This window comes from Galeopterus variegatus, unplaced genomic scaffold (assembly GCF_000696425.1).
Source record: "Galeopterus variegatus unplaced genomic scaffold, G_variegatus-3.0.2 Scaffold1501, whole genome shotgun sequence".
NCBI classification, from domain to species: domain Eukaryota; kingdom Metazoa; phylum Chordata; class Mammalia; order Dermoptera; family Cynocephalidae; genus Galeopterus; species Galeopterus variegatus.
The window spans coordinates 70,321-92,225 of record NW_007727612.1 but is presented as its reverse complement, the minus strand read 5'-3'; the positions used below and the strand labels follow the sequence as shown (position 1 = coordinate 92,225).

Below are 21,905 nucleotides of genomic sequence, written 5' to 3'. Positions count from 1 at the left end.
ATTTTATTGCTATTTCTATATACTTGTTCCTTTCTCTGGTCAGGTAAAGCAACATGTAAAAAGTTGTATTATTTCTTACATAGATTTGTTTCTTTGGTTTACCTTATTTTAAAAGTGCCGTAGTGAAAATAACATGCACAAATATATATTTGTATGAACATATACACACACATACGTACATACATATGTATAGAGATAGACACTGACACTAGGAATGAGAAGTATATATTTCTAGGTTACTGAGGAATAAAGGCAGGAATATATGAATAATTGAGAAACTACGTGCACGTACATCACTGGAAAACTGCAACACAGCAATAAGGGGCCCAAAAATATATTCATATACACATACCGTGGGGATGTGCACACGGCTGTGAGGACGGGGAGTGGATAAAAGTAGTTATTGCTATTCCACGTAGCTGTTCTGTGCAATTACTCAGAAGCATTTAATAAGGTACTGATTCAGAAGTAAAACAGCACCACTTATTTTTTAGTGCATAGCAAGTTTAGTGATTCCATACCTGTCCCTCAGAAAGTGCCCTAATGACTCTGAAACACGTCTCTGCTACAGAGGAGCGGTTGCCGGTTCTCCCTGTGGGGAGCCTGTGTTGACTTAGCAAAGAATTCCACGCGCTTCCCTGTCATGGCAGAGGCCTGTCCAGAATCCCTCCTGTTTCTAATCTCCCCTGACACACACTGTCCTTCTCCCAATGTGTGTTAGAGAGATAGACACAGGGAACGAGTCTCTGCGAATGCTTCTATCTGACATCCACAGTCACACAAACTCAGCCCGTTGGCCATGGATGTGGCCGAACTGAGAATCGAAGCAGAGACCCATGACCACCACTCTGCCTAAGAGGGGCTGTACGCTCAGGCACCACAGGGGACCAACAACACACACACACCCCAACCCCTCCACCAGTCGGTCACTGCACCCTGAGACATGCTCCTCAGGAGACTCGTCTAAGTCACCGTGATGTCAGCTGCTCATGTGCAACCTTTCAGTTCTGCGGCCAATCACAGGAGATGGCTGGGCTGGTTTTTCATAATTGTTCTTTACAAAACAGCACTGGCTTGCTTTTTGTGTTGAGTTTGTAAATAGATCTTACACCTATGCATTGAACTGTAATTTCTAGCAGTAAAATATTTCCCTTTTCATGGTTCTTGCAAAACTAGATTGTAAAAAATGTCATAATTGTTTCCTACTCCGATGCCAATACAGATGCTGGTCACTGATGAGAAAGAAACGATTTAGCAAGGACTTGGGAGTGTAACACACATGTATGTATATACACACAATAGACACACATGAATAATTCTGTGACCAGAAAAGGCTCCTTTTCAAAAAAAAATTTACAAATCGATAACTCACAGGCATGCCCTGGAATCCGACATCTCCCTTGGGCCCTGGAGCCCCAGGCGTTCCTGGCCAGCCCGGATTTCCTTTGTCCCCTTTCAGTCCATCAAGCCCAGGGAGCCCAGGAGGCCCCATGGGTCCCGGAAGCCCTAATGGGAAAGACGAAAGTCACACGTTTGAGGTCAAAGGGTGATATTATGCACAAATATCATCTGGCTGTGGTGGTGTCATTACTGCAACCCAACTGTCCCTAACTGTACACAACACCCTAGTGAGCAGCGTGAGCCCTAGAGAAATCAAGGCATGTCCTAGAAGGAGGAAAGAATGTTCACATAAACCACAGCCTCAGTGTCCAAAATGTCTCTGTGGTTACTGGTGTCCAGTAACCACGATGATACCACTACGGTAGTCTTGGCCAAGGGCAGAAAGGTGCTAGAATGTCGTGTTGGTTTAAAACAAACGCCATAGACAGCATACATGTCCAGTCTTTTTCAATAATTTCCTTACTTGCATTTTCTTAATTACTTAAATTTTTGACAAAAAGGATACAGAAAAAGCTTTGCCCCAATGGAGGCCAAAACACACTTTCAAGCTGTAATAAATGCTGCAAACTTCTAAATAAAAAGCTCAATTGAGAATTTTTCTTTAACTATTTCTTTTACACCAGTCTCTCTTGGTGAATCCTGTTCCAGTCCCCAGCTCTGACACATGGTGAAACACACTTACCTGGCAGGCCTGGCTGTCCCTGAGGCCCCCGGTCTCCTTTGGGCCCCTGCACAGGCTGGCCTGGTGCCCCGGGAAGTCCCGGCTGTCCTTGGGGCCCCGGAGGACCCATGAATCCTTGCTCTCCTTTGGATCCGGGGATTCCTGGACTCCCGGCTAACCCTGGGAAGCCCACGTCACCCTTTGAACCTAAACAATAAAAACAGTTGGAGATGGTGGTGAAAGGCCACAGAAGAACCAGAACAGAGGCTGCCATGTGGCATCAGCAATGACACGAGGAGAATGTTTCTCATCCCTGGCACCCCGCAGAAGGGCGTCCCCAAGGCACCAGCAGGAAAAGGGGAGCAGGTGCTCTGTTCTGTCCTTCCTTGTAAATAACACACTAGACTCCCACTGTGGCCCAGCCTGAAAAAGAGAAGGCCTGGAATGCTAAGAACCCAGTTATCAGTTTTTAGACTTTTTAAAAGTGTTTTATGTGGCAAAGGCATTTGAACATGTGCTTAGAAAACTCTGCAACTGTCTGCCCAGCTAAAAGTAAGGGCTTGTTCCACCAACAGGGGACAAATAAACAAACTGTCACAATCACACAATGGGACTCCATGCAGCAATAGAAAGGATCTTTCATTGCCGCGGCCACCTGTGGGTTTTCTTTCAAAGCTTTGTGGCTTTCTTGCATGTGCCTTGTCTGCCTTTTCTCTCTCATCCCATGTTCAGTTCCCTGAAGGCTGAGACTGCACCTTTAGGCTCCTTTGCAATTCTCGACTGTGCTTGGCTTTTAGCTCACAGCAGCTGCATAGGAGATGGTTTACTGTCCGTGGCATGTGTCACATTGTCCTACCTTCACGTGAGACGATCAGTCTCATAAAGTAACAATTTAGATACTCTGATCACTTCCTCAGCACAAAAATGACAGAGGTTTCCCTTTCTACTGAGTTTTATAAAATCAGTCTAAACAAAAGAGGGTTTCTGGCAATAAGTATACCACACACCATTTCAATCTGTGAATTAGGTGGTGTCACCTGCGGGCCTCGCAGGACAATTCTGCAGGGTAACTCTGGACCCATTCAGTTGCTGCTGTGCTCATGGGGACAAGGGGCTGAGCCCTGCAGACAGTTGCCCTGTTCTGCAAATCCACGTGCAGCCGCGGTTAGTGGAAAAGGGAGTCAAGCAAGCGTTACCTTTGTCTCCTTTGGTTCCTGGAAACCCTGGGAATCCTCTTCCTGGTAGACCTATAAGATGAGGGTAAAAAGCAACAATTCTCTTTAAATGATCAGTCTGCAGGTAGAGCACAGAGCAGCATCACCACTGTACTAATACCATGCACATTTGTAGACCACCTGGAAATTAGCTGATTGTACCTTAGGGATAAAATTAAATTCCTGCAGTTGTGATAAGATACCCCTAACCGGGCGTTCATAATTCAGCAGTGTTTCATTTTGTCTGGTTTTGTCACAGCATACAAGGAAGTGGGCGAGGAGGACTGTCCCCTGTGTGCACAGCTCTAACCCAGCAAGGGCCATATGAGTGTCTCTGACCCCCCACTGAGTGCTCAGGCCATTTCAAGGGAAGGGGCCCATAAGCACTTGTGGAATCAGTGAAGACCCCTTTCCCCTCTTCTCATGTAAACCTGCTCCACACGGCCACATCTGTGTTTCGGGAGTTACTAGGACATATGGCACGGGTGCCACTTTGTCCCCAGCCCTGTCCACCTGGTGTGGTGTGCAAGTCTGGAAGTGCCCGATGCCCATTCTGAAAGGGAACAGGGAGCAGGTACCTGGTTCCCCCTTCTCTCCCGCCGACCCTGGGATTCCATCACTGCCAGGCTCCCCTTTCTGGCCGGCTGGGCCTGTGGCGCCAGGCCTCCCCGGAAGACCTTGAAGAGGAAGGTCACATCGGTCACTCACAGAACATTTACAGCACCCCCGCTGCCGAGTAAAATGGTCTGTTCCCGATGTTCTTTAAAGGACTGCTCTCTCCTGAGCGCGTCTGGCTGCCTCGAGGGTAATCCTGATATTGCTTCGGAGAGGACCCTCCACACTATTGGCAGCTCCACTGACCCCCAACCCCCAACCCCCAAAAGCTGGTGAGAGTGGAGAGAAAATCCCTAAGCTCTTGTGCTAGTTATAAACACACCTTAGAGAATTTGGTCCTAGTTTCTAACTAGTGGTGAGACCTCAGAAAGGCCCTGCAAGCCCCCCAGACTCAGTCTGTCATCTGAAGCACCGGGTGGGACCTGCAGGCCCCGCCTTCCCGTCCCGCAGCCGCTTCTCACGCCCCCAGCGGTGTTCAGGGGCAGCCCCCACCTGCTTCTCCTTTGATGCCGGGGACGCCGTCCAATCCCGGTAGGCCCTTGTCACCTTTTTCTCCAGGCAACCCAGGGCTTCCTAAAGAAAAAAACAAAACACCAAAAAGCCCATAAGCTTGCAGTTTTCTGTCTCTGAACCCCCTGTGGGCAGGAGGTCGCAGTTCACCCACCTGGATAGCCGACACTCCCCGGAGATCCTTTAGGGCCCGGAGAGCCCGGTATTCCCGGAATGCCTGTGCTTCCTTTTTCTCCCTTCTCTCCAGGGCCTCCTGGGAAACCCGGAATCCCCTGATCTCCCTGAGAGTAAAAATCGGGTGTGTTAATTTTACATTGTCCCTGACATGCGTGTGCGGCACCTTCTGGTTAACAGGGCACACACACTCTGGTGCAGTGACTCCTGCACTGGAGACTTCCACCTCCAGATTCCCACCGAGGAACCAGGGTCCATGCCTAAAACAGAGGAAAACTGCCGAGCGACAGGGCCGGGGCCACGCTCTCCTGCCGCGTTCCTCGCACCTCCCTCCCTCCCACCCTGTTAATGTGTATCTTCCTCGAGGGCAGAGAGAGTGAACAGAAGGGGCAGTAGGGGCAACTTATAAGTAGCTGGGGGGATTATTGTATGTGACGATCCATTGGCTGTGCTGAGGTGTCTTTTGAAAATGTCTGAAAAGCGTTTCCACTGAGATGGGAGGGACCTCTCCGTGCAGGATGCTGATACCTTGTCTCCAGGCCGCCCAGGAATCCCGATGCCAGGGAGACCCGCCTGCCCCTTCTCTCCTTTTGCTCCTTTCTCTCCAGGCAAGCCGGGGACCCCCTGCAGGCCGGGGATGCCAGGCACACCTTTCTCTCCAGGTGTTCCTATGAACACAAACAACCGTGAGACCTGGATGAAGGACAGGTGAGTGCTCATGTTAAAAATAAGAAAGCACCTTGTTAACCAGCCAAGAGCAAAGTGAAAACACTTGGGTCCCTTCACTTATCAATCTGCAATTGATCCAACTGGCTGCCAGTCACCCAAATCACATCACAGCCAGACTAGGAAACGCTTCTCCTGTCTCTCAACGACCATCGTTTTATAAAGAGAGAGAAGAAACACATCAACTGTTTAGAATATTTACTTTCTCCATAGCATGAAAAATGGCTCTTATGTTCTTTATTATGTAATCAACTCTCATTAACCAAACCAACCAGAGGGGTTGTGAGGCTGGCAGTAAAGGGCAGATGTGTACTCGGTTTTGTAAGGCATGTGGGCAGCCAACCTTACTGATAAATGGGTGTAACCAGCAGCCCAGATGTTTATACTTCAAATAAAGTGATACCAGCACCTTGTAAGGCCTTAGGAGAAGAGAGGAAGATAGGCTTCCCGTCTCAGCCTTCCCCTTTCCAGCGAGTTCTGAGCAAATACAAACAGGTCTAAAATACAGACAAATACAGACAGGTCTAAAACTCCCTACCATCTCTCACGTTCCTCTCTCCTTCATTGCTATCACTGGAGGGGACATGGATGGCACAGCCTTAAGGCAGCTCAGGATTGGGGTGGAAGAGTCCAGGGGACTCTTCTGAATGGATACTATGGGCTCTCCAGGCCAGGGCTGCTTGTGTGACAGAGCTGGATGGAGACCCAGACCTCTCCTGGGGAGATACTGGCCAAGTGGGCAGGTCACTTGGAGGTCATGAAAAGCTGATTTATACAGCCCATGTTTTCTTCTAATACATTGTGAGTTTTCTTAGACAGCCATGGAGTCAGCCAAATGCCGTCCATGGCTAGGCAGGAGACCTCACAGAACTAAGTATTTGAATTAGTGTAAAAGGCACACTGCCTAGACTGTGTCCTTCTCAGGGGAACAGGTTCCCACTCTGCAGACAAGTCCCACATGTGCACATGTTGGAAAGACACCCTTTCTAAACCCAACGTACCTGGCAAGCCCATCCCACCAACTGATCCTTTTGGTCCAGGAAGCCCAGGAGAACCTGGGGTTCCACTTATGCCTGGATCACCTTTAGGCCCTAGAATAAGAAGAGAAACATCCATCAGGTTAACACCTGCAGAAACAGCTGGGTAGCATATTCCTTCCCATGAGCTCCTGCCGTGCTGGCCACTGGAGCTCCACGTACCTGGCTGTCCAGGATGCCCGGCTTGCCCATCCTTTCCAGGCATTCCTGGGGTCCCAGGGTCTCCTCGGGATCCTTTTTCACCAGCTGGCCCAATCTGTCCTACATATCACAGAAAAAAAATAACAATGACTCATGTCTGCTTAAAAGGCAGATTGTCACAGGAGTGCAGGTTAATTTGATAATGCAAATGGAGAACCCAAAACCCCAGGTCCGCGCGGCACCTGCCCCTGCCGTTGCCAGCTTCCCTCCACCTTACCTTTCTCTCCTTGGTCTCCCTTCTGTCCCTTCATGCTGCCCATGTCCACTTTATCCATGGACCCAGGTTTGCCAGGGAGACCGACATCCCCCTTATCACCCTTGAAGCCAGGGTCTCCCCTGGGTCCTGAGGAGCCCGGGAAGCCGTGGTCCCCTGCGGGGGAAGGAGAAGGTGCCCCAGTGAGGTTTCGGAGGGAGCCAGAAATGTCAGCATTCTTTCTGGCTCGAAGAAACCACTGAAAAAGAAGCTGGAAAGAACTAATAACCTGTCCCAAAATGGCACTAGACGGAAAGTCTCTGCGCTACACTGCAGAATCTGGGCCCCAGGTAAATGAACAATTAAGCCATTTTCAAAAGCTCACTATTTGCTAATAATTCTAATACATGTGACTTGGCTTGTTAGTTGAGATGATTTACGTTTTCTCTCCTTCCTAAACATCTTTATCACTCCTGCTCATGGTGTTCCTCAATTCTCTACAAAATAATAGAACAAAAATTTTCCTGTTCTACTAAAACAATTGACGTTCTCTGTATCTCACATTTAAAGTCAACTTTTTTGTAATTATTTTGAACCAATTTCAAATAACAAGATAAGAAATAAACACTAAGAGGTGTGCAGTTGCCCAGTTTGCTAATTTGTTTCTAAGGACTCTGTCCCTGTGCCCTCGCGTGGCTGAAGATCCCACCGTGTCTCACAAAAAGGATCTCAGCCACGCCGGGAAGGAAGCCCATCCTCTCCCCGAATCCCTCGGCAGAGCGTAGCTCGTCACCCCACGTGAACTGCACTCCACAAAGTCCGACTGGAAGAGAGGAGTCTCCAGTCTCTGCCTTGACCTGAACTCTCTTCGTTTGCCTTTTGAAATGATCTACGACAATTTGAGAATTTCCCCAGAGGTGTGAGAAATGAGACACAAGATAAGCGTTTCAGAGTTATCAACTCTCCTACCTTTTTCACCCGGTAATCCTGGAGTCCCCACGGGTCCAGGCAAGCCCGGCTGCCCAGGGGTCCCCATGACGCCCATCTCTCCCTTGGGACCTGTGGCCAAATGGAAAGCAGGTGAACACTGCCCCCTTGGAACACAGTGGGGGTGCTCACGAGAAGAATGAGGGGAGGCCTGTTTCTCACCATCGATATGGGGTGGCGGGGGTTCAAAAATCATTTACCTGGAAACCCGGGGATTCCGGGCGATCCCTGCTGTCCAGGAAGGCCCGGGAGCCCCGACTGCCCAGTGAGGCCGGGGAGTCCTTGGGTCCCTTTGTCTCCTTTGGGGCCTGGCATGTCCAGACCTGGGAATCCAGGGAAGCCTTTCTCTCCCTTTACTCCGGGAGGGCCTGAGGTTGCAGAATTGATGGAACTTAGCAGAATATATAGAATGCCTTACTGTAAACTCTACATGTTTAACTATTACTTTCTGTCGTCAGCATGTGAACATTCCCGCACTGGGGAACTGAATGGACACCTGGTCAGGTATTGGTATCTGGGGTCCTGAGGACAGTCCATGTATAAGCAACGTCCAGAGAGAAAAGCCCAGTCCCTTCTGCTGTCCGTAGTCATAACCACCACCGTAAGTACCACCCCACCCAGGCCTCCCCGTGGCATGCAGGCCTATCACCAGTCTTCCTGGAAACGTTTTTCCCTGATTGTTTTATCCCACCCCACCATCACTACTTTAATTTTTTTTTTTTTCCTTTTTGTCTTTTTTCGTGTCCAGCAACGGATCGCAACCCTCAGTGTTGCCCCCGTACCGGACCGGGACCAGCAACGGGATCGCAACCCTCGGTGTCGCACCCACACCTCGCTCAGCCAGTGAGCGGGAACCGGTCTGTATGTGGGATCCGAACCCTCGGCGGGAGCGCCACCGTGCTTCCCAAGCGGCGCACTGTAGCAGTGCGCCACTGGGCCGGCCACTACTTTAATTTTAACATTTTATCATTAAAGGGAAAGGTAGCTTCTAGATCTGGTCTCAGTTCATTTAAATTACCCACGACCTATTAGTCCTCCCATAGAAAGATAATATAGAGATACCACTTTGAATAAAATGTAAAAAGTTATTGAATGTACGATAGAAGAGAGGTCTCTTTGTTTGGCACATAAGCCAATCTCAGTGGGAGGAGGAAAAAGAAATCTACAACTCTACGCTTAAGCAAACGACCAAAGCCCTTTTCACAAGCTGGAATTTACGTCTTCCCCCTTTATTTCACAAGGTGTGCTAATCTCCCCTTCGTGGAGACTCCAGCACCATCTCCCGCCCCCTTGGGAGCAAGCTTCAGAGAAGGGATAGTTCGAGAAGCATGTCACATCACCTGATAAGCCTGGTGGTCCCTGTCCTCCAGGAGGGCCCCTAACTCCAGGGGGCCCTATTCCTGGAACTCCTGGAGATCCTATGGGCCCTGGCAATCCAGGAGGTCCCGGGTCACCTGGAGGGAAAAACATCATGAATACACTGCGTAGGGACTGTAGCGTGCTTCCCAGCAAACCCTGACCATGCACACGATGAGCCCCGGCAACGGGAAACCACAGCTCTGATCTGCTAGGATTTTTATCATTCATTCAGCAAACCCATACTGAGAACCTAGTAGTGCTCTGGGGATACAAAAATCCACAGACCCAGTCCTCAGTACAGTCCAGACTGATCTGTAGGAAGTTACCTCTGACTCCCTGAAGCCCCGGGGGGCCGATGGCTCCATGTTCTCCAGGAATGCCTGGTCCCCCGATGTTCCCCTTCTCCCCGGGTGTTCCAGGAATGCCAGGAAGACCTGGCAACCCTTTCAGGCCTGGTAGACCAACTCCAGGCTCTCCCTGAAAATCCCCAAAGCACAGAGAAGCAAATCAACCAGCGAAGCCAGTATTTTTGTGCAGCCAATAGCCTAAGTGAGAAAAACAGATACTGCCACGCGTTCAGTAAGGACAACACCTGTCCAACGCTTTCCAGCAGTTTGTGAAGCTTGCTCTCACCTGTCGTTGCTTCTCAATCGACCACAAGCCCCAAGGTAGGTAATGTTTATTGTTTTCTTTTCACAGAGGAGAAAAATCAAGGTTCCCTGTGGTTGAATGAATTTCCACCCAGGTCTTTTGCCCAACCACAACCCCTGGGCTCTGCTGTCTTGTGGCTGAGATGAAGAACTGACCCTACGTAGCTGACAAAATGCCAAGTACGACATGTGACTATTAATGGATATCTCCTTAAGAGATGGCAAAGTTCCAGGGCTAGAACAGGACACCATTTATTTAGTTTTTTATATAAACGAAGGCTTTGACAGCAAATTAAATATTTGAAACTGTTGCATAATCCAGGGTCTTTGATAAATCCAGATATTTTGTAAGACAAGAGCGCATTTTAAACAGCTAGATTTAGGCCGTTGGAAGCAAGCAGGTGGACATTAAATCACAGGGCCCCACTGGCATCACTATCAACAACAACACACAGCAAAGGAATATTTGGACATTAGTGGGTGCTGGTAACCCTCTACATGTCCCAACAGGAAATTCGCTAAATGGGAAACACTCCATCCAAGGAATTCTTGAAAAAGCATGACATTATAAACCATAAATCAAAATCCTTCTTTCCAATTGCACCTGGCAATAACTAACTCAGGAGCCCTGTGTGCTGACTAGTTTTTCAAATCAAATGTATGTTGTAAGGGGAAGCTGGTAGCATGTTGTACAAAAACCAGCTTCCAAAGGCTTCTCCAGTTTCAGCAACATGGAAAAGGAACATCTCGATGTCAGATACTTCCAGGAAGACACTCCCCTGGAACCACGGTGGCTCGGCTGCCTGCATATGCACCTGCCCTCTCCAGCCTAGCTCCACCACTGGCAAAATACCTACTGCACTTGGCCCTCTCTCCCATTTAGTACCAATGCCTTCCAGCAATGTCACCTCCATTCTTATCATCAGAACAGGAAATGACCTAATCAATGGTCACTCGCACTTGCCAGGCAGAATTTCAAGTGTGGGCGAGCTGGTGGAAGAGTATTTGAGGGCAAGCAGAATTGTGAAGTCACACTAGACCAGCGGATCTCAACCGTCCCCCAGGTGACATCAGGCAATGTCTGGAGGTATTTTCAGTTGTCACACTGAAGGTGGGTGTGTGCCCTTTTGGTGTCTCAGGGTAGAGGCCAGGGATGCTGCCTCCCCATGACAAAAAATTATCACACCCTGAATGTCAGTAGCATGGAAGCTGAGCAACCCTGCACTCGACCCTCCCGGTTGGCTAGCATTTCTTTCAGGACATGGCTTTCAAACAGCTTTCACCTGCCACTGACAGTAAGAAATACATCTTACACTGAGATCCAGAATACACAATAGGCAAGGAAATTTCATAAAATTTCACAGAATTGAAATGAATGTCTCGTAAAATTGAAACAAATGATTCCCCTAAAATATTGACTGCCATGTGCTAAGTACTCCAATACTTTCCATTTTGTTGTTCCACTAAAAAACAAAGCATGCTGGTCCATCGCATCCTGTGAGATTAGTAAGTCACATTTCATGTGTCCAGTGAATAACGAGGACAGGGGACAGACAGCAATCTAGGGATTGCTCAGCACCCACCTTTTGGCCCTGCACACCTGGGCTGCCAGGTAAGCCATTAAATCCTGGGCGACCTGGATTCCCTGGGGGTCCCACATCACCAGGCAAGCCATCAACACCTGTGGGGAAAAGTCAAAAAAATCACTAGGTTATCATGACCTTCCCCACTTTCTTCCCTTGTCTCACGTGCCCAAATGTAAGCACACTGGTCTGAGATGGTCAACACCAGTGCAGCCCTCAGATGAGGCTCTAAGGGCAAGATGAGACCACCCTGGTCAAGGGGTGAGCCCCCATCTCCTGGCACCTGCACCGTCTTTCTCTCTCACACCTGTTCTCTTTCTGTCCTTTCCTTCCACTCCCTTCAAACTTTTCTTTCCTGTCCTACTCCCCTAAAACAGAACAAATAACCCTGCTGTCATCTGCAGACTAAGAAGGGCATTGGTGTGGCCGGCAGGGCAGGGACATCACTGTTGGTTTGTTAGAAATGCAGTCTCAGGCTCAGCCCACATCTGCTAAGTCAGACCCACTTTCTAACAAGACCCCATAAGGTCTGCAGACACAGGAGGGTTTGAGAAGCGCTTTAGGCCACTGGTTCTCACACGAGGCTGCACCCTGCGCAGAGTCACCTGGGGACATCTAACAGCTGTCTGGGCCCCGGTGTACATCCCGCTGACTGTTTTCTTCACTGAAGATAGAGAAGCCTTCAAGGGTGGTTTTAAACACATGCCCTGTGTGGTGGTGTCCGGGCAGCCTACGTGGTCCTGAGTCCTACCTTCTTCCCCACGAAGCACCTCCACCACAAGGCCAGGTGTCACCATCATGTGAGGTGACTGACATCATTGTCCTCAAAACTGTGTGGATGCCTTCGAAAGCCCCCACTAAATGGCATAGTCACCTTCACGTCTACAGCCCCTCATCTCCCACAGAACTCACAAAGGATGAAGGGAAAGCCTGCGGCCATTGCTACCAACAGCCCAGCAGCAGATGCCACCGCTGGGGCCGGTATCCACCTGCGGCCAGAGCAGCAGCAGCCCCACTCTGCTCTGGCTGGGCCTGTCCACAGGCTTACCTTTGGGGCCAGGAGGCCCTGGAAAGCCGATTCCCGGCTGGCCAACAGTACCCTTCTCTCCTGGGAGGCCTGGCCTTCCTGGGGTTCCAGGAAAGCCTCGGTCACCTGTCGTGAGAAAGACCAGTGGTCAGCATGAGAGAGGTCTGAGCAAGCTCCCACGGACAAAGGTGAACGGGAATTCTAGCAGTACCTTGAGGTCCTGGGAAGCCTGGGGTCCCTGGAAGTCCTTCTGCTCCAGGGGGACCGGGTAAAGGAACGACTTTTCCTGCTTCACCCTTGGGACCTGGGAAGGAATGGGAACGACACGGTGCATGAGCTCCTGTACCAGGTGCTCTTGCGGCACGCGCATGCCTGGACAGGGACGTCTCCGTCTCCCTTCTCCAGTCCTCCCCTCCACGTTCCTAGCATCCTTCATAGAGAGATACTCTTCTCCCCCAAATGTCTGTCCAAAATGACCAGGGTGTTTGCTGGACACCAGAATTCCTGAAGAGTACAAAATTAGAGTCATAAAAAGCTGCAAAATCTATGGTAATAAAAAGTGAGATGGCCCTGGGCAATTTCTTAATCGGCCTTCTCAAAAAATCAAAATCCTTTTACCATTCTCTGTCAATTTATCAGACTATTAGTCTATTCGAAGTTGCTTTGAGTTCGACCTGAATGATGTTCACTTGGTGGTAAATTACCTAAACAACACAGTCAACGGGTGGTTATACATCACGCACTTTCCATAACGGCGCAGCAGCACAGCTCTGTGCTTGCATCGGCGGCACGGGAAACCCACCCTCCCACCTGCATGCCAGGAGGAGCAGGCCCAGCACCCAGCATCTGGGCCCAGCAGAGCCACGGGGTCTGGGATTTAGCTGTTGAGAAAGGACCAAAGTGCTCACCTCTAAGAACGTGTGCACTGAATCTGCACACACTGTATAAGAATTCAAGATATGCAGGGCCTCCCAGGACAGCCAGCACATTCTTTAGCTATAGACTGTGGGAAACGCCAGCTGACTGACCCCAGCACATACTTGCACCCTTGGGAACAAGGCCTTTATGATCACCAAAGTAAACACAGTGCTGACAGATCAAAGGAGGTCGGTTTTCTAATCTAAAGGCCGATTGGGTCTGGACGGTCAAGGGACTCTCCAAAATGTGCATGGAGGATCAACAGCATGGCCAGCAAACCCTCCTTCAGGAGCCTCATCCCCCATCGTGCAGGATACATTGTAAATTCCCTATTTGTTTTTTTTTTATGGTAGTTTCCGACCAAAAAGAAAGTCTCATTCCTTCTTACGGCTCTGAAAATTTGCAGATGCCACAAACACAAAGAACACTGGGCTTGCTGATTTTGGAATCAGAAGCCCCGAGGAAAAGTGATCGAAGGTCTCTTTTCCTGGTTTCCTGGTTCCCTGTGGGTCTTTCTAAGTCAAACCCAGCACTTCCCTGCCTCTAAAGTAGTCATAGTAGAGACATTCCTGGGACCCTTGCCTCATAAAGACCAGTCATTAGTGGAGTCCTAACTTGGTGCTCGTACTCAGTGACTGTACAAACAAGGGAAGAATGACACTGACACAGGTACCTTGGAACTCCACGCCAGGACTGCCTGCAAGGCTGGCTAATACTTCCCGTGCTGGGGTGCTCACGAGCCTTACACTATGTCTTAATAAAGAAATAATAGTCCTCTGTGGGAACAGGAGGGAATAATTACTGACAGAATCAGCAAATTCGTGAGCAAGATGGACAAAATGCAATTGTCTTCCACAGTTCTTGCTGGATATTTTGATTTTCCAGCTACTCAGACACTGTGCTTTTCACGGTTCACTAGCTACACATTTCTACTCACGCCGCGGCCTCTAGTCGCTTTGAGAACGTCTAATGCTCCTGGTAACGCACGCCTCCCTCCCGCCCTGTGCACAGCCGTGCCTGGCCTCAGCTCCTCTCACTACGGCATCTTCCACCTGGAATCACACCCGACTCATACGTTGCTGAGCGCCCACCCTGTGCCGGGCCCAGGGCTGCACCTTGCCTGTCCCCTGATAGTCAGGAAGTCACGGAGCGTGGGGCTGGACGTGGAAGCCCACGCAGCCCTGCCACAGGCTCTCTGACACAGCCCCAGACAGGGCCTCTCAGGCCTCACCTGGCAAGCCTGGGGACCCAGGGCTTCCAGGAAAGCCTGCTTGTCCTTTGTCACCAGCAGGGCCAATCGGACCAAATCCGGGAGGGCCAGGGGGACCGATGTCACCACGACTGCCGGGGAATCCCACTCCTCCAGGAGGTCCCCGTTCTCCTTTCAATCCTATTGAACCCTGATGTGAAAAGAGGGAGAAAACGCTCTCAGTAGGTAGTCCGACACACCAGTTTACGTCACGTTCTTCTGTCATCTGTAGTAGACAAGTACCAGAGTTTAACCGGCTTACACTACTTATCTACTTCATCAACCCTCCCACAAAGGTCAGCTTGTGGTTAATAAGTGAAGCCAGCATTCTCTTCTCTAAGCTGGGCGACATTCTCTCTCCTCACCCCACATGAGGATATACTTTGGAGAATGCACCCTCTACACTTGGAATCTTCCTGTAAACAATGGCATGAACACTATTAACTTAAGATTTCCCTCCCATCCACAGCAAAAAGATAGGAACATGTCCCTGTTCAGTTCCCCCGAATACATCAGAGCCTGAGACATCAGCTGCTTGTCAAGTCTACCCACGGACACCTGGTTTACAGACTTCAGCTGTCCCATGAGCCATGAGACAAGTTTATTGATGCTGATCACCATCCAAATGAAAATACATAAATAGGATTCAAATTATTCACGTCTTTACTTTTGCAGATCCACATTGGTAAAATGCATGTGCAAAGTCTGGAAATTAACGTACCGGGGAGCCTTTGGGGCCGGGAAGACCCGGATGTCCATCTCTTCCAGGCGTTCCTGCTCTCCCTGGCGTCCCAGGCTGTCCTGGGAAACCTGGGTCTCCCTTGTCACCTTTGAGTCGCAGGTCAAAATAAATCTCCCCAGGCTCCCCCTTGGCTCCTGGCTGGCCCATCAGCCCTGGTGCACCTTGCGGCCCCTACAAGAACAAAGCCTTGTGACACACAGAGGAATCCATCCATGGAACACACCAGCACCACTGGAACACAGTCAGCGACGGAGTCAGGAACCGCCTTCTTGAGAAGTGCTCCTGTGTTTAGGTCTCGTCATTCATTTTCTAGAAGCAAGCCGATAGCTCTGTGACCAAGCCCTGACCTGCCCCACGGCTTGCGCTCTCCTTAAAAACGCTTATCTTTACTGGGTACTCCAAACAGAGATGGGGCACAGGGACAGTAAACGGTGTGGCCTCGTAAAATGGTCCTCTCCCCTTACAACTGGTTAGCATCCACGGGCCAGTTCAGAGACTGTTGGGAGGTGCTGACTGTGACTGCCCGGGCCTGGAAACGAGAGCAAGGGCCTCCGAGCGCAGCCTGGCGCGGCACAGCCGCCGCACTGAAGGGCTGGCGTTACTGAAGCTTCACAGCATCCTTGTGCACTTTGCTCCCCAAACTCTGGAGAGACAGGGACTTCCAGGCCCCGGTGCAAGCGAACTGTGGGAAAGGCTGGCTCTATCGTCAGTCCTTCAGAGCAGTCAGCAGAAAGGAACCGACTTTCCCAGAGACGCCCACTGGAACACGTCTCAGCTCCTGCAAAGCTCAATCTGCAAGGAATGCCCACACCCAGCCACCGCCTCTCCTGCAGCCACCCTGAGAGTCAGGGTCCATGAGGACAGGAGCAGAGCTTTCAAATAACATCCCAACTGCTGGTTCTCTTGGGCCTGAGAAAGACCTGGCAGCACCTAAACTCTCGCACAATTCATTCTTTTCATAAACTCCCTCTCAGAAGGTGCTCAGACCTATGAGAGCCACACATACACGGGTCATACATACTTCCCAAAGAACAAAGAAGAGAGGTGTGTACATCTCACACACACTTCTCAAAGGACAGAGCTGGAAGACCAAGACAGACCAAAATTCACAATCCCCATTTGAAGAACAGCTACACTGATTATCCGCTTGCTGTGCCATAACAGCATCTTTACACGTCATCTCTGATCCTTATCACAACTCTGCAAGAACACTGAAGCCACAGCTTATTGTTCTCAGCCGAAAGCATCCTTACATTATTTTATGATGATTATTCACAGCCTAAAAATATAAAGCTTTCCAATGCTATGATCTTAGGGTAAGAAAATATAATTTTGTATTTTAACAATAACGACTTTGCCAGCCATCGTTCCATTTAAGGGGAAAATCTGGGTTTTTTGAAAAGTGACATCGGTGACCCTAGGACATTTCATGTGGTTTCTTTGCCACACAACTTCCTGATCCTAAGCGATTCAAAGGTCTTTTGATCCGCATCCCTTAAGATGAATGCCGAGGAATCAAATACTCCCTCGAAAATTTAGCAATGGCTACATTAACTGCAGAAGAGCTGGCACCTGTGCTGTCTGCTTCTAAAAGGTGGTGCCACCGTGAGGAAAGCCAGGGAGGGTTGGCTTCAAAGTGTCACTGCCAGTGACCACGAAGCCAGCCTTTGTGAACTGTCATACTTTCCCAAAACCAAACACGTGACTCTCAAAGAAAAAGTCACAAAAATCCTATCTAAATCAAATGAAAACAGAGCATTTCACCGCTTTTCAATTTTCAATCTACTCTCCACTGCGCTCCACTGGTCCGTGGGCACCTCCTTTACCCTCCAGCCAAATTCAAAGTAAGACAGCCGCGTTTCTGAGCTGGTTAAACCACGGAGCTATGATGCAGCTTCAGATTAAAAAAATTATCTTCTCAGTTAAATCATTTACCCATCAGTGTATTTTTGGAGACACTTTTCATCTATGAAATGAAAGGAGCTCTTAAGAAAAAAGGCATGGGGATTAGAATTTTTGTGGAAGGTTTTACTTTCTTCTTTATCATGATTTCTCCTCAACCATCCTTCTCTCACACCCCTGTCTCCAATTTTATTAGATTTGGGGGTTAGAGGGTGAGTGTCTGAATGGGGTTTCAGCCACAGCTGAGGCGGGAGGTAATCCAGGAAAGCCAAGCAGATAAGGACAGACGGACAGAGGCTAAAGCATCCTTTTCTGCTTTCTTCAAAGTTCTTCTGTCTTTGATCACCACTACAGCCAGGGCTTCCCAGTTATTTGAACTTCTAATTTATGTGGAGATATTTTAAACAATTGCAACTTCTAGCTTAGCTCCCCAGGAACCAGGGAAGTTCTGGAAAGCAGAAGCCCAAGATCTAACTTCAAAAGGAGAAAACAATTGCTGACCTCCAGCTGCTTCGTTCCTATTTCAACTCACTTGTGCCCTGGCCCTCCTTTATAAAAGCTTCCAGAAAGACCTTTTAAAAAGTAAAAAATTTAAAGCACTGCATCAGAAAAGAATAATGCTAAAGGTCTGCCTTTCGATTTCTGATAAAAAGAAAAGAGAAAAAAAGGAAGGAACTGTAGAAATTAGTCAGTGCTTACAAAGAACAAAGAAACAAGGAAAATACTTGGAGCAGGACAATGCTGTAAAGCTGAAAAGCTTTAGAAATAAAACTGATTAGATGCAACAAAATAATGTTTTTCAATATTTAAGATTATTATTATTCTCTTCTCTTTAGTGGCTTCTTCTAAAACAAACTAGAAAACCTAAGAAGCTGGTATTTTATTTAACTGAAAGGTTTCATGTGGATGTAATAGAGATATTTCATTTATAGTTTTTAAAAGGCATCTATACCATAGATACTGGTAATGGTAATTTTCAAAATACATATCTAAGAAGAAGAATGGAAAAATATCTCAAAGCCTGGAGGGCGGCAGGTCAGTTTTCATCGATCTTTCTTTAGAAACTACTGGTGCTGAACCTACTCACAAACAACTTTTTAGAGGATCTGGTGTGATGTTACCGGCCACGGCAACACAGACAGACAACAATCCACTCTGCAGTGTAGCCACTTAGAGATGACTCTTGCAGCACCCCATGTTGCAAAAACTCCCCAAGACCCCAAAGGAAGGACACACCACCCATGCCATTCAGCTGCACCTGAACACAGGGAAACAGTGACGAAATTCTGACCAGGTGAGAGGCAAGGCGGTTGGATGGTGGTTCTGGATTTAACCATCTTGCTCGTTCTCATGGGATGAGGGTCACACGGAATAATCTAGACTGCTCGGCTCAGTAACACGTGCCCAGCTCCCACATGAGGCAGGAGCCACATTTGCAAATGCAACAAAGTATAGCTTGGCTGGTTTGCTTGGTGGCAAATCTTCACACGTGTACAAACTCATTTGGGTTACTTACAGGCACGCCTTCAAGACCGTCCCTGCCGGGTAAACCTCTCTCGCCCTTGGCCCCTGGCTGTCCCGGGAAACCTTTCATAAGAGACACAGAAAATAACAGCACAGCATTCACGAGTCACTTCTTTGAAGCCTCGTTTTTCCCCCCATGATTTAAAAGTGCAAAAGTCTTTCTATGAAGTGAATGATCAGTTGAAGAATCTCAAGAGAGCAATAACTAAAATTCCCAAAATAGGTTCAGAAAGGGAAACTGTGACCCCCAAATGCATACGAATAATACCCACACCCCCAGTGATCACTTAAGGAGAAACATTCTGTTAACTCCTTTTGGGATAACTACAATAACTAAAATTCCCAAAATAGGTTCAGAAAGGGAAACTGTGACCCCCAAATGCATACGAATAACACCCACACCCCCAGTGATCACTTAAGGAGAAACATTCTGTTAACTCCTTTTGGGATAACTACAATTGTGGAGCCGAGAGAACTGTTATGCTGCTACCCTTTTATTAGGAAATCTTTAGATGCCAACATTATAGGCACCTTGATCCTTTTCAGCATTGTGGACAGATCCCAGAAGTATGGCTTCATGTTCTCATGATTATGCACTAATTTTGAATGCAGAAAATTAGGTCTGTCCTGGAGTAAGATCTGTTTCTCTGTGAAGGCACTGATACAGGGTGGCAATTCTGACCTGTCCTTTTCATATTCTGGGTCTTACCGATTTCTCCTGGGGGGCCCTGTGGCCCGGGAGGCCCACGAAGTCCTGCTGTATCACAGACTAGGCAACCCTCTCCTTTCTGACCTAAACAAGGAGACACAGGGGTGCTGACATGTGACATGTGAACAGAAGTCTCCTAAGTGCGATGAGGAATAGACAAAGTCTGTCATTAGCATGTCACATCCAAACTTAGGTCTTCTCAGTTATTGAACCCGTCCTCTGGATGGTCCTGTCTGCTACTGGGCCAGAACCAGAGGAGCTGAGCTGTGCTCCGCTCGGCGGCACTGTGCACACGGCTGCCTTGGCACTCTCCACCTGCGACCACTGCTGCGTGGGTTAGTGAGCCCCCATCCTGAACCCAGCAGAGGGACAGGGGCTGCCTCACCAAAAAGTGACCCAGAAATTCAATTTTGTTTATCTGCCTGAAAAGAGTTGACTGTTGTAAATTTTTCTCTAATTCTAAAACTTCCCGTCTGTTTTTGCTTTGATTTAGTACTTTTTACTGAACTGTACATATAGCTCATGGACTTTAAACCTATGTCACTGGTTGATGATGTTCAATGTCAATAAGAGGCCACAAAAGCAAGAACAAATGCCTGGCCTGACACTAAGGACAGAAGAGAAGAGAGACCAGAGCACTGAAATACGGGAGGAAAAGTCCTCTGGAAATTCTAACATCTTAAGTCTTGGCTATCAAACTAAGCTCAAAGGCTTTAAGTATCTTAAATATACCTGTGTCTTAAACATTAAAGTGTCTGGTTTCTAGACACAAATTGGGCACAATATAAAGCAAACACTTGTGGAGAAACCCCTACAAGGGAACCCCTGGGGGTCCTCTGAATTACTCTGCCCTGCTTGCGAGCCTAGAGGTGGATGGGAGACCAGCCTGCAGGCTGATAGTGCTGTAACAGGAGCATAGAGACAAGGGGAAGAAAGACGCTTCTTCTGGGATTTGGGGGATGGATAAATGAGATTTTAGTGTAAAGAACCTCTGGCCACTGGATGTGTCATAAAATGGAACAGCCTATTTCAGAAAGTACTAAGCACCTGCTAACTAGACGGTCTCATTAAAAACCAAATGGCAAACTGAAGGGTTGCACCCCTGTGATGACTTCTAAGATCACTTCCACCTAAGGTTCTGCAATGTGTGTGGTTGTCAAAATTCTAAGATGGTAGTTGAAACTGTTTTTCATGTAGCATTTATGTTTTAGGCTTTTGAAGACCAAAAATCCTTACAAAATAACCAGAAATGGTACACCTTGGGGTTGATTCTGGGGGACAACCTCCTACTTATTCTACTTTTGGGTTATTAATATTTATGCAAATATAGGAATACCCATTGTTTACCCCACTCTAAGACAGAACTGTTGGTGCAGTGATAATCCACCTGTTTCCAAGATTGCTGAAAAGAAAGATGTGTCTTTTGTTGATGTTACAGCAAACATTTGAAAAGATTAAACTTGAGAGCCAACGGTAAAGGTGCTTAATGCATCAGCAGCAGATTTGCTCACATTGATTATGCAAACGTGGCTTAGAGGGTAGTGAGCTTTCTATGCACAGACGTGTGATTTGGCTTGGAGCAGGACGCGCATTCTTTGATAATGGAACTCTATAATACTCTGCACTGAAGGACTGTGAGACTGTATCAGTCTGAGGGTTTAATCTGCTGACCGTGGCCATAGCAACAAGACTGATGTCACTGTCCATGGAAAGGATAAAGAGCAGTAACTGTCACCTTCAGGGCTACGTCTCCACCCTCCTCTCCCAGATCACTGCTCTCTTGCAAAAGCCCAACATCAGGACAATCTCAACTGAGTGTGGAAAGACACTTATTCTAGGAATGGATTTTGAGGGTAGTTTCAAATAAAGGAAGAATATATCTAAGCTCACCCTAACCTGACTCCAAAGCCAGCAAGGATGTGGGCGGAAAAATCATATGCACGAACACAACCACCATGTTTCAAAAAAATTAAAATCTCTTACCTTTCTCTCCAACTTCGCCTGCCAATCCTGGCTGCCCTGGAATTCCAGGAGGACCCTGATTACCTGGTGGTCCTGGCTGACATTCCACAATTCCATCTGAAATTGTAAAAATTATAGGATCATGGCTAGGTAGTTTTATCCTCTCTTAATTCAGTTCAATCTCTATTATAGAACCAAAACAGTTTAGGCTGTTTGGTAAGTAAAGAAATCCACCTTTAGTTTGCCTCAAAATAATAAGGTATCACTTTGCAAAAAGAGAGCCAGCACATCCAGTGTCACCTGCTCACCATCCCAAGCAATCTCGGCTAACATTTCTGTTTCACAAATTCTAAAGCACTCTTCAGTTCATTAGCCCTGTCCTATATATCATTTCATTTTCATCTTGCAAAGTACATACCATCAACCTTATTTAATAGATTAAGAATCTGAGGCTCAAAAAAGTTAAGTAGTTAAGTGATTTGTCCATGGTCATGGCTCTGTTATGTTGAAGCTGAGACTAGAATGACTCTATTCCTAAGCAAATTTACAGCAAAGGAATCA

The 21,905-nt window shown here is 48.0% G+C and overlaps 1 protein-coding gene across 1 annotated transcript in view; it reads right to left on the bottom strand.

Moving 5' to 3' along the window:
• The window catches only part of COL4A1 (collagen, type IV, alpha 1), a 94,183-nt gene that overhangs the window by 16,605 nt on the left and 55,673 nt on the right, over positions 1-21,905 (bottom strand). The window contains exons 22-43 of the mRNA XM_008577374.1: positions 21,366-21,461; positions 19,383-19,466; positions 18,666-18,736; positions 15,227-15,418; positions 14,488-14,656; positions 12,550-12,642; positions 12,360-12,464; positions 11,312-11,409; positions 9,405-9,555; positions 9,060-9,173; positions 7,920-8,087; positions 7,702-7,791; positions 6,757-6,909; positions 6,501-6,599; positions 6,303-6,392; positions 5,104-5,243; positions 4,556-4,682; positions 4,384-4,464; positions 3,855-3,953; positions 3,259-3,309; positions 2,084-2,269; positions 1,373-1,506 (exon numbers count right to left, since the gene is read on the bottom strand). Coding sequence (XP_008575596.1) covers positions 1,373-1,506; positions 2,084-2,269; positions 3,259-3,309; positions 3,855-3,953; positions 4,384-4,464; positions 4,556-4,682; positions 5,104-5,243; positions 6,303-6,392; positions 6,501-6,599; positions 6,757-6,909; positions 7,702-7,791; positions 7,920-8,087; positions 9,060-9,173; positions 9,405-9,555; positions 11,312-11,409; positions 12,360-12,464; positions 12,550-12,642; positions 14,488-14,656; positions 15,227-15,418; positions 18,666-18,736; positions 19,383-19,466; positions 21,366-21,461 — 2,591 coding nt within the window. The remainder of the gene's footprint in view (positions 1-1,372; positions 1,507-2,083; positions 2,270-3,258; positions 3,310-3,854; positions 3,954-4,383; positions 4,465-4,555; positions 4,683-5,103; positions 5,244-6,302; positions 6,393-6,500; positions 6,600-6,756; positions 6,910-7,701; positions 7,792-7,919; positions 8,088-9,059; positions 9,174-9,404; positions 9,556-11,311; positions 11,410-12,359; positions 12,465-12,549; positions 12,643-14,487; positions 14,657-15,226; positions 15,419-18,665; positions 18,737-19,382; positions 19,467-21,365; positions 21,462-21,905) is intronic.